The sequence below is a fragment of the Sitophilus oryzae genome, unplaced genomic scaffold (genome assembly GCF_002938485.1).
Source record: "Sitophilus oryzae breed Bouriz unplaced genomic scaffold, Soryzae_2.0 scaffold_1301_pilon_pilon, whole genome shotgun sequence".
NCBI classification, from domain to species: domain Eukaryota; kingdom Metazoa; phylum Arthropoda; class Insecta; order Coleoptera; family Curculionidae; genus Sitophilus; species Sitophilus oryzae.
The window spans coordinates 110800-127532 of NW_022145951.1; the positions used below are offsets into that span (position 1 = coordinate 110800).

The 16733-nt window shown below is 31.7% G+C and overlaps 1 protein-coding gene across 1 annotated transcript in view; it reads right to left on the minus strand.

Moving 5' to 3' along the window:
* Positions 1–16733, minus strand: part of LOC115874852 (nuclear receptor subfamily 2 group E member 1) — a 77861-nt gene that overhangs the window by 3640 nt on the left and 57488 nt on the right. The window contains exons 4-7 of the mRNA XM_030890152.1: positions 12015–12379; positions 11011–11169; positions 169–408; positions 27–108 (exon numbers count right to left, since the gene is read on the minus strand). Coding sequence (XP_030746012.1) covers positions 27–108; positions 169–408; positions 11011–11169; positions 12015–12379 — 846 coding nt within the window. The remainder of the gene's footprint in view (positions 1–26; positions 109–168; positions 409–11010; positions 11170–12014; positions 12380–16733) is intronic.

Consider the following 16733-nt stretch of genomic DNA (forward strand, 5'->3'; position numbering starts at 1 on the left):
GACCATACTGCATATATTAAACATACCTGGAGTAAATAGCAATATAGCTTTCATGCATCCACATTCACTTCCGTCTGGTGATATCTGTCGAAACCGACACATTATTTCCTGAAAAAAATGCTCATGAAAATAATGTTTAATAATTGTTAAAAATTGTAAATTTCTTACTTGTATTGTTTTAATCTCTGTAGCTGTGTGAACGTCGTTTGGAAGCCTTTCTCTAGCTTGAGAGCAACCCAAAACAGTGGATAAATCCCACATGGACAGACCATTGGGCCAGATGTAATAAAACAATTCTTTCCACGATTCTTGTAGTAGCAATAGCTGATCGTGTTTACTGAGCGTTTGGAATGGTGCTAAACAACGGACCCATCGAACTGCCATAAATAGAAGTCTAGCTGTTGTTTCCTATTAGAAGAAATAATTTGATTATAATGAGATGTAAGGTACCAGGTAGGTTTATAAAAAGAGTCTATATGATCGAAATATAAACGACGTGAAGTTGAAAATGCCGATCGACATTCGCCATATAATTTTACAAATAAAATTACAGCAATCTTCATTTCAAAACCAACTCTGACGCCGTTTAATGTAAGACGGCTTCTAGAAAGGCAAAAGGCCTATATATTTGTCGAACATCAGGTTTTCACTAAATAATATTGCGCAATAGATTATTCAATGAAAGAATAATATGTATTAAGTAAATAATTAACTAATTAAAGCATATACAAATTATAAGTATACCGTGGGGTGCATCGGAAAACGAAGCATAGGAAATCCCATGTAAATTTTGAAAAGGTCAAATATTATCTCCCCAAATGATTTTATGCAAAAGTTGGATTAGACTAGAATTTCGTTTTATTTGGAATAGTCATTTAAAAGTTATATGTAAAAATCTACCTTCAAATTAGTAAAATTTATAATACGGCCCAGAGAAATCTAGAATTAAAATACCAGCAAAAATGTAATTATGTCATTATCAAATTTGATGTCCCATTTTGTTTAAAAAAATTTGAAGGTACTAAATAGAGTCATTTTGTATAAAATAATTATGATTTTCAGAACTTCTGAAAAAGTTACGATAGTTAAACGGCATTTTGCTGAAAATAATATTTCCGCTGTGTTAGATTTGTTCGCAGCTCAGTCTCCGGAAACACTATACTTACAAGTGCCTGTACCAAATAAGTCAACAGTTTAAAGAATAAACTAGGCAGAGATTTGAAACTAAAGGCACGGTATTAAGCACCTAGAAATGTGAAGACCAAAATAATTGAACAGGAAGAAAAAAACAATAACTTGAATATTCTTCATGTTGAAGAAAAGAAAAAAATTGACTCTATTGACCGTCTATTGGGATAACAGTAGGAAAAGACCAAAGGATCTTTCGCCGAACAACTTCTTCCTGTAGAGAACACTCAAAAACCGTTATTATGGACATACTAAATACAGAAATTTAGATCTAACGACATCTCTGTGGAAGACTAAAGATTCTCGATAGGCGATTATGTAAACATTTTATTAATTAATATAGTTTAATAAAGTTCCTTTAGTTAGAAACATTTCTTTTATTTGTTAAATTATTGTGGATGTATGTGGTATGAGCGACGCGACGCCTGTGAGTGATCGAGTAATGAACAGCAATCAAGTCATACTCCGCGTCCTTCCCAGTTCAATTAATTCTTTTGTAGATGTTCATTCCGAATTCTGAAAAAATAACCATCCTTTCCAAACCCCATAAATTCTTGTAAACAAAAAAAGTGACATCGAATTTGACAATGACAAAAACATACTTTTGCTATATTTGTAGCTTTCTCTGGGCCGTATTATAAATTTTTAGTAATTTGAAGGTAGATTTCTGCAAATAAATTTTAGATGCCTATTCCAAATAAAACGAAATTCTAGACGTAACTATAACGCCTCTTCAAAAAAGTCTAATACACTTTTTGCTAACTAAATTTTACGTTTGCATAAAATCATCTGGGGCGATAATATTTGACGTTTTAAAAATTTACATGGGATTTCCTATGTCCCGTTTTCCGATACACCACACGGTATATAGATTATAAAGAAACTGCAAGTCGCACAACGCTCAATAGAACGAAATATAATGGGAATAACCACGGGGGTGTCACTTGTATGGGAAAACAGGCAACAGTCAAATTTAAACGTGCCAGGACCAACGACAAAGAAAGCAACATCTGCCAGGCATTGGCTTTCTTTGTCACTCACATTGCTTAAATCATGATACCGCGGCCATTTTGTCAACAAAGAAGCTGGCCGGGCTGTCCTGGCAAGTGATTTAAAACAATTTTGCTTTTTTACAATATTAAATTACCATTTGGATGTATTTAATGCGATTATTCAGTTAACTGGTAAGTCAGAAATTACACACAAATACTTTATTCGTAAATACAACTAAGTAAATACAACTGTTGCAAAGACCCGCCGATAGAACTTGCCTGGCAGCGTACCTGTTTAACTAAAGGTTTTATTTCCTGATAATAACAGCAAAACACGTAAGTACCTCTATAATTTATGATGAAAAATGATTTTGATTATGTTTTATATTATTTAAATACTTTCTAACCTCAAATAATAGTAAGATCCTTGTTTATATCGCACAGCCCGTTCAAAACTGTATTGTCTTCAAAAAATGTTTACAAAACAAACAATTATTAAAAAACAATATCCTTTTAATCTGATTTATACCTCAGAAGGATGCCAGTAAAATTTTATTAAATCAACATTATATTATTTGGCCGTTAATATGCAAAAAGGAGCATATTGCCTTAACTTAAATTTTCTTTTACTACTCCTGACAATGTTCTCTATATTCTCTATTTTGAGTTTTTTTGGTTGTTTATGCACGTTGGCTTGGTTTATGTTTTATTAAGCTTATATTTATTTGGTATAACAGTTTTTTTGCCTTTGGAATGGCATGTATTGAGGCTAGATAGTGTTTCATTAGATCATTAAAGGAATTTAAATTAGCATATATTTTTTGTCATATTAGTGTGTTATCATGATACAGGTAGTTGCATCATAGTGTCTTATGCATGTTATTTACCTATTATAGACTTATGCAATGTATTATCAGTAAATAGATGATAACATACTACTAAAATGTCTTTTTAATAGTATGTTTATCTTTCCAATTCACTAGTTATTTGCAAAATGTATTTTGAACTAATTTAAGTCATTAATTGATCATCTTCTTTCTTTTCAGGTTCCGGGATATTCTTTTTCATTGTTAAAAAATATATATATTTTCAATATTATTGTAATATAAATCGCAGCTCTAAAAAATAAATGATATTGTTCACTAACGTGTACTTTATTTACTATGAATTTTCTCTGAAAATAATAAGTCTTTAATAATATCATTGATTTGCTGTGTAAAGTTAATAGACATATTTTTTAATACATTAAATTATATTAAAGTAATAAAAAATATGTTTATTAACTTTAAACAGTAAGTCAGTAATACTTATAAAAATATTTTTTTTTAAATTTCCCCTCTTTTAAGCCCCGCCCCTCCAATTCCCCTCAAATTAGTTAGTACTGCCAGGCGACACCAGGTGGCGTCTGTTTCCATTTTTTAACATGAAGTTAGCATTTCTTTAATGTACCTATTCTCTGGGAATAACCAAGAAAAACCGTAAATGAATAGAGTGGATACGACCCAGATAATTAATGTCATCCACAAAATCCAATCCCTCAAGTGTGCCCATTGCCAACAAGGACGGACAATAGATGGACCGCAAAAATTGCAGCATGGTACCCACGAGGAATTAAGAGACCTACAAGAAGGACCTAAGATAGGAACATGATATTAGGGAAATTATTAGAGATAACGGGCCCGCAAGCCAATAATAGACAACAATAGGCCTAACTACAAAGAGAGTATCTAAATATGTCAGAGAGACCATAATTGGAAAATACCATGGAGCACCATATTTGGAAATGGCTAAAAATAAAAAGCTAAAAATGATGATTATGATGATGATGATATTCAAAGCACTGGCACAAATTACCTATAACAGATGCGAAAGAAAGCGACTGCATCGGAAACCGCTCGGCAAACCCCACACGCCTATTGAGTGGTGTAAATACACCAGTCGTTTAGTCCGGACACCTATGCTGTGTCGTATTCGCTTGCTGGAATGACATAGTGCGTGGTTATATGTTTCTTTTTAAAAACGGGTGTAGGATTTTTGTTGAACTTTTGAACTGTTATTTCTAAGTTTTGGTAATTTGTATATCTTATTTAAAATGGGATACAAATGTGTTTATTTATAAGAAAAAAAAAGATATTTATAGTATAAAAATTAATTTATTTAACAAAATTTAATTAAAAATGTGACAAAATAGTACCTTTCTATTGGTTCTATCGGACTTTTTCGACTATATAAATCTTTATTTGTAACTTTAATACATCAAATATTTTCAATCTAATAAATCATTGAATGATGATGAGGAAATAAGAGGTCAAATTCTATAGTTTTCATTATATCAAACAGCCTCTGAAAAATGTTTTCAACTCAAAATGCCTTTAATTATGTTTGACTACATCAATTAAAAGGGTCTTCAAATACATCAATGTGATATTTGTCTAAAATTTGCAAAAGAATCCGAATCTCTGGATAACTCGAAATTATTTACCCATTTAAAAGCCTTTGATCATGAAAGTGGAAAAATTTGTTCATTTTATTTACTGGAAATGGAAAAATTATTTATATTAAATTTTGATGAGTTTTGCACTGAAGAAAACATTCAGAGGCTGTTTGATATAATGAAAACTATAGAATTTGACCACCCATGTGAGAAATTTCCTCTTATTTACATCATTAAATTATTTATTAGATTGAAAATATTTTATGCATTAAAGTTTACAAAAAATAAAGATTTATATAGTCGAAAATAGTACGATAGAACCAATAGAAAAGTAACTATTTTGTCACATCTTTAATTAAATTTTGTTAAATAAATTAATTTTTTATACTATAAATATCTTTTTTTTCCTAATCTCCTACGAACTGATATAATATGACGAGCAATCTATTAAATTACTGTGAGATTATATGCCTCGATAACATATTGGTGCAGATAATATATTTTCACCCAAAGAAATAATAACCCAAACTATACATTGATGCGGATTGTCTATGAACTCTTTCTGAAGGTCACAGAAACCTGAACGGGTAATTCGGTGTTCCTTCGCATCTGTTGTAGTTAATTTGTGGCACTGGCTAGTGCTAACCAAGTGCTGAATAGGCAAGTGACCATATTTGGATTGGATCTGGAATTGGTATTTCCAGCTTTTTTGCAGAAGAAAAAAACAACACTGCACTTTTAAACCGCATAATTTTGTAATAGTTTAAACATATTATTAATAACCCATTGTTAATCTAATTGAAAGAATATTGAAATATTTATTTTGTGTATTTTAATCTTTAATTAATAAATGGTACTATTATAATTATTATTAGTATAAAGAGTATAACAAAAACATATTGCAGTCTTCGGTAAAAAAGTGAGAATAGAATTTTTTTAGGATAATATTGTTTTTTCTGGGTGTTGTGCCATACCTATAATGAATCAATGTTTTTTAAAGTTGTATGAAATTTCTATATTTTTATTAGATTATTGAATTTACTATAAAATTTCGATTCTAAAAAAATACCATGTCTATTATCTAAAAAAATAAAAAATTCTTTTAAACACCCTGTATTTTAAAAATATGTTTTTAAATTATGCGCTCATCATAACTCTTATATTTCGACAAAAATGTTGTAAATTTAAATAAAATACTCGATATGGAGGTATATCAAACCCTAGATCTGTATTATGTAGATATATTCTGTAGGTATAATTAAAGGTTGACGTATATATAAATATTAGTAACATTATATATTATAAAATAGAAAGTTAATCTCTCCAAAAAATTCTTTATGGGTATTTCGCCACTGCACTGCAAGAAAATCTACAAAATACTACACACTTCTGCGTTAAACCTAAACGGACACTGCTTGTCAGAAGTTTTGTTTACAGTTATACAAATTTGCCTAACAAAGAAAAAAATGCTTAACATTTCGGAAAGTCTATCTCTTTCCGTCGTCGGAAGCAAAAAAAATACAAAGAATAAAGAAAAAAACTATTTAAAATATTTAAATTCAAACTATTATGAGAACACTTTTGACGTTGACACACCGTTGACGTTCTGTTAAAATGACATTATATATATTCTTGCAGTGCAGTGGCGAAATACCCATAAATAATTTTTTTTGGAGAGATGAATCCGCCACATAGGTATAGACATTTTTTAGAAAGTTAATATTAGTATTATGTTAATATAAGTATAGTATAGTAAAGTAATCAATAACTAGTTTAACTATGTAGTGCATTATTAATATTTATATTTAATTTTAATTTTGTTAATTATGATAAAATAACTTCTTAGATCAACCACTTGCGGAATTTTGTCAAGGATCTCCAGTTAAAAAGAGGCGTATCATTAAAAGTCGGGAGTCGATTTTGCCAGCCAATGGGGACGCCGCAGTCGAAAAGTCACCGCGAATGAAAGTCAATCCTGGAAAAAGGACCAACCCACGCCTATCCGAACGACTGTCTGTTTGTCGGGTTTTGCGGTTTTCCAGAAGTAGATATTACGCCGACGACGTTTGGCTTTAGGGCGTTTAAATCACCCAGGGTGAGTTTTAACTTTGTCGGTTCTAACAAATCTATAATATTAGGGTGTCCGTTATTTACAAACTTGATCATTTTCTCTCACGACGCCCTCTAAATTTTTAGTTTATTGTCTAAAAATAATGACAGACCATTTAAACCCTTAATATTCACAGTAAACCTTGCCCCTTTTCCTTTGTGTTTTTTTGCTTCCGACGACGACGGGAAGAGATACTTACCAAAACGTTAAGCATTTTTTGTCCGTTAGGCAAATTTGTTTATTAGTAAACCACTGCTGACAATAATTGTCTCCGTTAAATTAACTTAAAATAACTATTACTTATACTTATTACTAATACTTACACAAAAATAACTATTTTATTTTGTAAACTTTCTTACAGTGGCGAAATACCCATAGAACTTTTTTGTCGGTTGTATAGCACAACTTGTTGGTATCTGATAACAAATTTCTTGTAAATATATAATACCAGATATATTTGAATGTCGAGTTTGTGGTTTTTAAAACTAAAAGAACTTTTGTCGATTAATGATAGAATAAAATCATCAAGACTTAAAAAATGGATAAAATATTTCAATATTTTTTGTGACTGTATCATACATAAGCATGATTTTAGTAGGTTTTGATAGTTTACCGTGTTTTGTGGTTCCAACTAATCAAATTTGTAAAGATCAAATTATCTCCAAAATGAGTTTTAAGAATTATCAGTCCCGAGCACAATTTGTTATGCTAGAAATAATATTTCATGCGGCATCAAAAAATCTTGTTAGATATTATATGTACTGTTTTAAGATTCAAAAGATGGTTTAAGGTACCAAAAGATAACATTTAAATCGTCAAGTGAGTTTGAACTTTTTCAGTTTTCTAGCACAACTTCTTAGTATATGATTGTTCATTTCTTATAAAAAATAATTCTACCTGTAACTTTATGTCGGGTTTGTGGCTTTTACGGCTTAATTGTTTTTTTATCGATTAACGATTGAATATAATTTTCAACATTTAGCTTGAGAGACATTTAAATCACCCAAATGTTAATTTCAACTTTTTCATAATTTATTTCCTATAAGAATCGAAATAATTTACTATTTTAAGGTTTAAAAGAATATACCTCATGGATAAGGCCTTTTTCCCGATCTTTGCGCATAATTACTCTGTATGGCCAGATAATCCTTGCTAAATTATGTTATATCAAAAAAATCTCAATAAATACAAATCTCACACAACTGTACACGATCACAATACACGATTTAAAAATAATCTTGTGAAACCTGCCTCAAGATTACAGAAAACAAGCTGTATTGGTGTGGATTCTTATAATTTGCTTCCGCTAAATTTCAGGAAATCAAGCTTGAATATCTTTAAATGGCATCTTAAGAGATATATAGTGCACTTGGCACCCTACTCCATTGATCATTTTAAGGAGGCTTTGAGAGAGGGCAGAGACCTGCAGATCTTATTTTAATCGGTCATGCCATTTTACGTATTTTACATTGTATTTCTTATTGTGATTTTTTTATTTATAAGTACATTTTTATTTTTACTGATTGATTTTTGACTTATCTGTGAAACGTATATTTCTTATGAATAAAGATTATTATTATATTATTATTATAAGGACCAGAGAATTACATTTAAAACTTTGAATTATAAATTCGAATTATAGCATAAAATAAGAATTATTTCAATATTGTTTTAAGTGAATGATATACAGACCGGACCACCGTAGTAATAACATAGGCAGAACCGGACGAATTAGCGTATACCCGTCCGGCGGATAAAAAGCAGGCGAAAAAATGCGATAAAATAAAAATAGGTAGATATGTGATAAGAATGTTACAGAATTTGTATTTATTCGTGTTTTAATAGCCAAAACGAATACATAGATTCTCGCTGCAGCTCTAGTGTAAAATTTATTTTTTAAGTAAAATAATGGATGTTTACGAAGTTCGTGAGAAAATTCAAAGTGTAAATTGTAAAACGGTATTTCCAAAATAGGTCTTATCGGGATATACAAACAATTTTTCCACAAACTTTTGTAAACAGGCCAATTCCAACTTTACCTACTATATCAAGAGTTATTAATAATTTTGAAACACATGGGTGCGTGTCCCCACAAAAACACAAAAGCCTGATGTGTTGATTAATGAAGAACAGGAGTTAAAGCAAGTGTTTGGGGGTGGTTTTGTAGGGGGAGCATATGATTGGTCCATTTTTTTATAAAGGGTAATTTAACTGTTGCAAAGTATTTGGACTTGTTACAGCAGCAGATTGTCCCTAGAATTCGTGAGTTATTGGGAGAAAGATTCCACAATGTCTGGTTTCAACAAGATGGTTGCCCTGCCCACAATGCCCGTATTGTTCAAGAATATTTGAACAATACTTTTCCCAACCGTTTAATTAGTGGATATGGAACTATTTTGTGGCCCGCTAGATCACCAGATCTTTCTCCCAATGATTTCTTTTTGTAGGGTTATGTAAAATCCAAAGTGTATGATCATAATAGGGCTAATAATCTGGATGAGCTTCAAGTAAAAATATGAGAGGCTTTCCAAACTATTAGCCCTAATCTATCTTCTGTCTAGCACAAGAAGGTGGTCTTTTTGAACACTTGTTATAACTTTTTTTATTTAGAGTAATATTTTAGTTTTTTTCGGGTTTAGAGAATTTATTTATTTTTTTTATAGTGTCCATGACATGGTGTCCCATACATGGTGTCCATGACATGGTGTCCCATATTCAAAACCATGTAGTTAACCGTGCCCGTTTTGTAGAGGAAAAAATCGGACAATGGAAAAGTGAAAATAATTTTCATATGCCAATTCAAGTAATAGCAAAATTTCAGGAAAACCAAAAAACTCGAAAATAACAAGGTTTCTAGAAATATAGTCCCTAGACATAAATACATGACGATTAAGTAAATTTATCACTTCCAGATGCAACTTGAACTTTATATATTTTAGATTTCAGGGAGTGAATGATGTCTTGTAATTGAAACAGAAGATTTGAATTGTAGATTCGAATAATTTATCCAGTATTGTTTTTTTTCAGAAGTAGATATGACATTTATCTTTAAGGTCATTTTATTCACCTAAAAGTGAGTATCAACTTTATCAATTTTCTGGCACAATTTGTGCAGCTTGTGCTAAAATATGATCATATATTTCTTAAAAAAATTCTTATATTACTATTAACAACTCTTTTTAAGATTTAAGTTTTACAAAACCCCCCATAAAAGCTTTCATAGAAAAGTGCCCTGAGATTATAGTTAAAACTTAAACATATAAATTAAAAATTTAGCATAAAGACGCAAATGGTTTAATATGGTTTTGAAGTGACGTTAGATTTTGCGGTATTCCAGTAGCAAATGTGTTTAGCTTTAGCGGTTAAAATCAACTAAAAGTTAGATTGAAGTGACCAATTGACTAACTCAACTTGTTAGTTAGTTTAATCATTTTTTTATTAAAAAATACTATACCTATACTATGGTTTTAAAATATAAAAAAGTCTTTGCAAAAGTTTAAGATTTAGTAAAAAGGTAGTTCTAGCGGAATTTCTTTCAAAACTTTAAAATAAGAAAAATATAATAAAAAAGTCAAATTTTAGCGTGAAAAAGATAATGTTACAATATTGTTACAACTACATGATGTATAATAAATAATTTTAAGTAGGTTTAAATATATTGTCGGAATTTGCAGTTTTCCAAAATTAGTAACGATGTTTAACCCTAAGGCTAGTGAGCCAATGATAAGTTTGAAATGAAAAACTGTTTAAACGGGGTCTTAAAAGTGGTTGCTGCAGTTAGAGCCATATTACATAAAAGACTGCTTTAGTATGTAAATATTGTGGAATGCGCAGGGGCTAGAATTTATAATTTGTAGTAATATTGTGTATTATAATATTTGATCTTTGATTAGCATTATTTCACTTTTATTTGTAAATTGTAAGTTTTCCATTGTATCTTTTAGTTACCTAGCACAACTTGTTGGTGTATGAGAACTCATTTCTTATAAAAAACGATATTACTATTTATAACTGTTTTTAATCTTTAAACTTTAATATTCATATCCCTCAGTCTATCTGTCAGAAGATTGTAATTAGAACATCAGTACAAATCGAAAGTTCATCATAAATTAGAAGAAAAATGAATTTCAGGTCGATACACGCTGTTTTGCATTAAGGCCCTAACAGCACCCAAAGGTTTAGATCTAGATCCTAACAGTTCAGAACTAGATCCTAAAATAACTGGTTCTTTTACGATAATCGTTTTCCTATAATTATACAAATATTAAAGATAAAACTAGGGGTACCTGTAGCATTTCCCAAGTTGGCGTCAAGGGTAGTGCTGCCAATGTAGGAGTAGGACTTAGCTGAGCCATTGGTAGTCCAGGACTAGGCATACTCAAACCGCTGCTTGATTCTGAAGCGTTGGATTCAAGTTGAGTCAGTTTGGTGCCCCAGACAAGCTCCTGCAAAGTTTTCGCATCATTACCAATAATTATGGTTAGTTGTGATTAGATATAATTAGATTTTAAACTATTTTTACAAATAACTCTTTATAATATCACTCTAACGTATTTTTTTTATTCCTGATTAACATTAATGACCAATCTATCTGATTATAGCGTATATAAATTCAAAGTTATATTTGAAGCTTTCTTAACAAAAATATACTTTTTTGTAGTTGGTAGTAATTTAAACATTTTTTTTAGTTTTGAAGAATGAGTTTGTGTTCTTGTGAAATACAAAATATAATAAATAATAATTCTTTAATGTTGAAAAAAATATTGTTCTGTAATGAAAATAGAGTTTACACCAGTTTAAATACTTTTTTGATAACGAACAAACCTAATATAAAGAATGTATATTTTCGTTAATATTTGCAATAAAATCAAATAAGAGTTATATACAGGGCGCCGATAATTTCAATGTTAACCATTCATATCTCAAAAACTACTAACGATACAAAACAGACTCGTTTTAATAAAGCAAACAAATTGCAGTATGATATGTTAGACAAACATTTGTCATAGAGTCCAGTCAAACTAGTAAAGTCTAAAAATAAAATTAAAATTAAAGTGATACCTTAAAAAAAATAAGTTATTCTTGTCACACTTTTTTGAAGTAGTTAATCTGTGTACTCAAAAAGGATTTTAAATTGTATAGGTAAAAAATGTATTACAAAAGTATCATCAAAAAGTTTTATGATAAAGTATGTTTTCTTTATAATGACATGAGACAATTCTTAAAAAATAAAAATTGTCAAAGCTTTCTTCATCAAAAACATTCTGATCTTACGGTATTTTATATCTACCTGACATTTTTCAGCTGACATAAGTACATGTAACAGTCCAGGAGGTGGTGGTAAATGCGGATGATGAAATAACGGAGGAGCAACAGTACCGTTCGGCTCGATGTGCCCATTTGGAGGACTACCAACAGGAGGCGGTGGGGGCAGAGTTAGCACCTTCAAAGGGTGATGCTGTGGAACAAATAGACCAGCCGGTGCAAACTGAAAGGAACCCGCTGTAGATGGTGCTATTTTACTGCTGGCGCCTTCGGGCAGTGGCAGTTGAACCGTATGAGAAGAATGAGAGTTGGAAGGCTGATGCTGTTGACCGTTGTTGTGGGTGAGCTGTTGAAGTTTGGGTTTGCGTGGTCCTCGTTCGTGCTGGACAGCTGAAAAGTAAACTGTTTATGTTGGGACATTTTTACAAATTTACTCTTATTTATATAATTAAAACATCAATTTTATTCGTTGGTAAGCTCATTATTTAATAGGAAAACAACCTAGTTTAAAAGGGTATTATTTTATTTTATTTTATTTAACCAGGTAATTTTGCTTTCCATAATTTTTTCATAAATTGCACTGAAAATGAGCATAAGCATTTTTATTTTGAAAGTTGGCAATCAAATCTAAAAGCTGTATAACCAGCTTTTAGGATTGATTGCCAACTTTCAAAATAAAAATAGAGAATAAATAAAAATCTTGAATCTGGATTTGATGAATCTGAATTGAATCTGATTTTGGATACCAGTACTAGTAAAATACGCTTCGTTCGACCAAATGATCTTCTTGTGAAAATTATTCACTCTTCCCCACATGTCGATGTACCAGTTGCAAAACTCGCCTCTACGCGCAGGATTGCCAGGGTAAAAATGATGCACAAGTTTATATTTATAAAGTTTGAATTTAAATTGTTTTAAAATTTTTTACACTTTGGTTTTAGATACACCCACATCTTCCTCTATGCATCTGCAAGATGTCTTTGGTCTGGATTCAACCGATGCCAAAACATTTACCTCAGATGCTTCATTTTGTTTGTTATCTTTTTGATCTGGGTTTGTTAAAACATCCATACTGAATTAGGTTGCTCTGTATTTTCCGAAATATGCACTAATCTGGCTGTCTTCTTTTGGGATATCTCAAATATAATAAATTAAAATGTTTTAATTACAAGGATACCTGTACCTGGTAACCTATCTATCCAAATCTTTGAATAAGGTCCAAATAGAGCTCTGCCGCTGCATCAGAATCTTTGTTGACTAATATAAAACATTTATTCATGTCATATTTTTCAGAATAATCAAAATTTTGTTGTTCTGTCATGTTTAGCACCTACAGTGAATAAAAAAAAACAACACGGAAACTAGCATGGAAAAGACAATAGCCAACATTTGAGGTTGAATAAATTATTCAATTGTCATTACTATATCTATTATAAACCGGTTGCCTATGTTAAAAAGTTAAAAAATGTATTTTGTACCTTATTTATGAAAATAAGTCTAGGGTATATTATATTTTTAGAAACCTGATGACAAGGCAAATTTAATAAAAAATAATATACAGGGTATCCCATTTAAAAAAAAACTAAGTTTAGGTTATATTTCGAGAATGACAGCTCCCAACGAAAAACTGGTTACGCCACTGGATTCTACGTGAAAATGTTTACTGGGCTACAGTTTTCATCTTTTCGATAATAACCGAGATATGAAGGGGGTCGAAAAATGCAAAATTTCAATTTCGCCCTGTATTTCAAGAACTAAGAGGGCTAGAACAAATCTGTGTGTAGCATCTTTAGTTTAATAAAAAAGTAGCAAGTGATGAAAACCGCATCTTTGTATTTCTACCAATAACCGAGATACTCTGTAAACACACACGAAAATGGGACACCCTGTACATGTAACATTCCAACAGAATACATATTTTTTATATAATTGAAATAATTTAGTGGTGTGGATTTCACTACTCGTAATAATGACTAATATCATACTGATTATTGATTTAATTCTAGTTACAGTTACCAGCCAAATGGCTTTTAGATATAATAACTTTAAGTCAATATATTGATGTGATATTTGACTGAAACCGTATGATCGAGAAAAAACGGCGTCAGCGATGGCCATGAAATGAAGATCGCTATCATTTTATATGTAAATTTATATGGAAAATGTCATCGATCGTCATTTCCCAGCCAACTGGACGCCGTTTTTTTTTCGATCATATATATGGTAGGACTCTTTTCCATGTTAAACATTAGGTTCATGCATGCTGACATGCAATTTTGAGTAGCCCGATTATTTAGTTGCAGAATTGAAACTATTATATTGTTATGAAGCTGTGCACACATGCAATTAAATAGTCGACCGACTCGGAGTTGCATGTGATTTAGTTGTATTGAAAAATAGTAATTTTTACATTAAAAAATATACTGATTTCAATCAACTCAAAACTTGTAAATTTTCAAGAATGTGTGTGCATTATGTGGGCATATGGGCATATGTATTATATGGGCATATGTATCATATGGGCATATGTATTATATGGGTATATGTATTATATAAGCATTATGGTGGGCATATTTGAAGTAAAAAAGGGATTTAAAGGACATGTTTGAAAAAGTGTAGTTTAAAACGGTGGAAAAGTAATAAATTAAAAAAATAGTTTTTTGCGCGTAACAAATAGTTTTTTTAGGTGTAACAAATAGTTTTTTAAGCGTGAAAAATAGTTTTTTACGTGTAACAAATATTTTTTTACGTGTAATAAATAGTTTTATACATGTAAAATTAAAAATTAATAAACAATTAAAATATCAAAATTTTTCATAAACACGTGGATTGTTCACAAATACACATCACGCCACTTCGTATTTCTAAGCCGTAGACTGTCATTAACACTTTTCGGCTCGCTAGCTTGTATGTCACGACCTTGAATTTTTACTCCCAGCGCGCGTAAAGAAGTTTCATTTCAAAAATATTGAAATTAATGAATTTACATACGTTGCAAATCACACAGTAGCAATTACTAATTCTAACACTTCCTCTAACACAGTATTGCCAACTATTATCATTGTGGATCGCTCCGTAGTATCGTAAAATGCTTTCTTAAAGTTATAATATTCTAGTTCAAATTCATTAATCCAAACAAAAACAAGCTATCAATACTACAACTCAACATTACTCTATCTACCAACACCAACCCGAATCTTGTTTCGCAGCTATAAACAAAGCAAATCGATAAAAATCACCTCCCAACACACAGCGCGCTGCTCTTATTCTCCACACCGCTCGCCGTAAAAAAAAAGCAATTTTTCATATTTTGCCGGCCCTAAAGGCAGCGAAATTGCCACGGCGGCCGAAGATTTATCGAGGCCCTTTCATTCGGGCCGCCCGCCACCGCCAGAAGTGAAATAGTCCGGAGGCTGCCGAGCCACGGCACGTCATCATTAACCGTACCTTCTGTGCGGCGGGAGGAGGGGGCGGAGAAAGACGAAGACGCTGGAGAAGGTGGGGGTAGGGGCGGTTGGCGCAGCTGACTGGATTCGCACGGTCGGGATTACGCGAGGCCGCCCTACGTATAGATATAGAAGTACTTATGCTGTTTTATTAGGCGTTCGAAAATTAAATAAATGCCACTGATGAGCGGAAATGGGGCCATTGACGACCTAGCTGTACGGTCGTTTACGTCTTTTATCTTTCTATTTATGTGTCTCTCTTTAAGTGTCAATTTAATCACAATTTTTTTTTTCAATCAGGTCAATTTTTTATTGGCTTTCTTTGAATTATTTTTTTTTCAAAAACATATGGAAGTTAATTTTATTTTAGTCTTATTTGACAATTTTTAATTTTTTTGTTTTACAGTTACAAAATTCTAGGTAAGTGTGATTAATCTAACTATGGTGAGACTGCAATATATTAATCAAAATGAATTAAGGAACATGATAAAAATGTATCAACAGGCGACTCTACTAAATTCCAACAACACAGGTAGTCGGCCGTGGCTCCAGCTCTAGTGTGTCGAACTGCAAGCGGCACTGAATGGCCAGTCAGTACTGTCGCTTTATTTATTTAAATAAAAATATTTATTTATTTAAAAAGAGCGACCAGCGAGACGCCACCTCAAGAAATGCAATGGCAAACCAGCTTCAGTTATTTGCGTAGTAAAACCTCTCAAATAGCGCCGTTCGGATTCGGCGATAAACTGTAGGTGTGCTTGTGAACACTGATGACACACATAACGAAGAAACAACACAGATATAATACAATACTTTGATGTCAAATAACTTAATAAAAAGGACCTCACTAGTTTAAGGGGAACTTCATGGAGATGGCCTATATGAACAACAATCCAAAAACTTTCATTCAGCCCACCATCACTGATGACACATGTCACAAGTACCTGTTGTCAATTTATTTCCTAGTCCAACTGTCCCAAAGCTGGTTGTAAATTATACTTACAATGAGCAATTGACAGTTCTATTTACTTTGCTATCTTTGCTTTACTATTTATTATTTTATGAAAAATAAAAAAAAATTATGTGTTGGAGAAAGTCAAAGGTGGAGAAAATGAAGACAGATCCTCCACACTCCACGTCACGGGTACCTCAGCCGGAGATAAGCTCCTCAACTGTGAAGGGCACGGAGGGCTAAACCCCAACCGTGGAAGGACGTATACCCTCGTAAGAGATAGAGTCTTCGGAGGATGAACATCAGGTGTCAGAGAGGATGAAAAGTACACTGTCTCCCCTCCAAC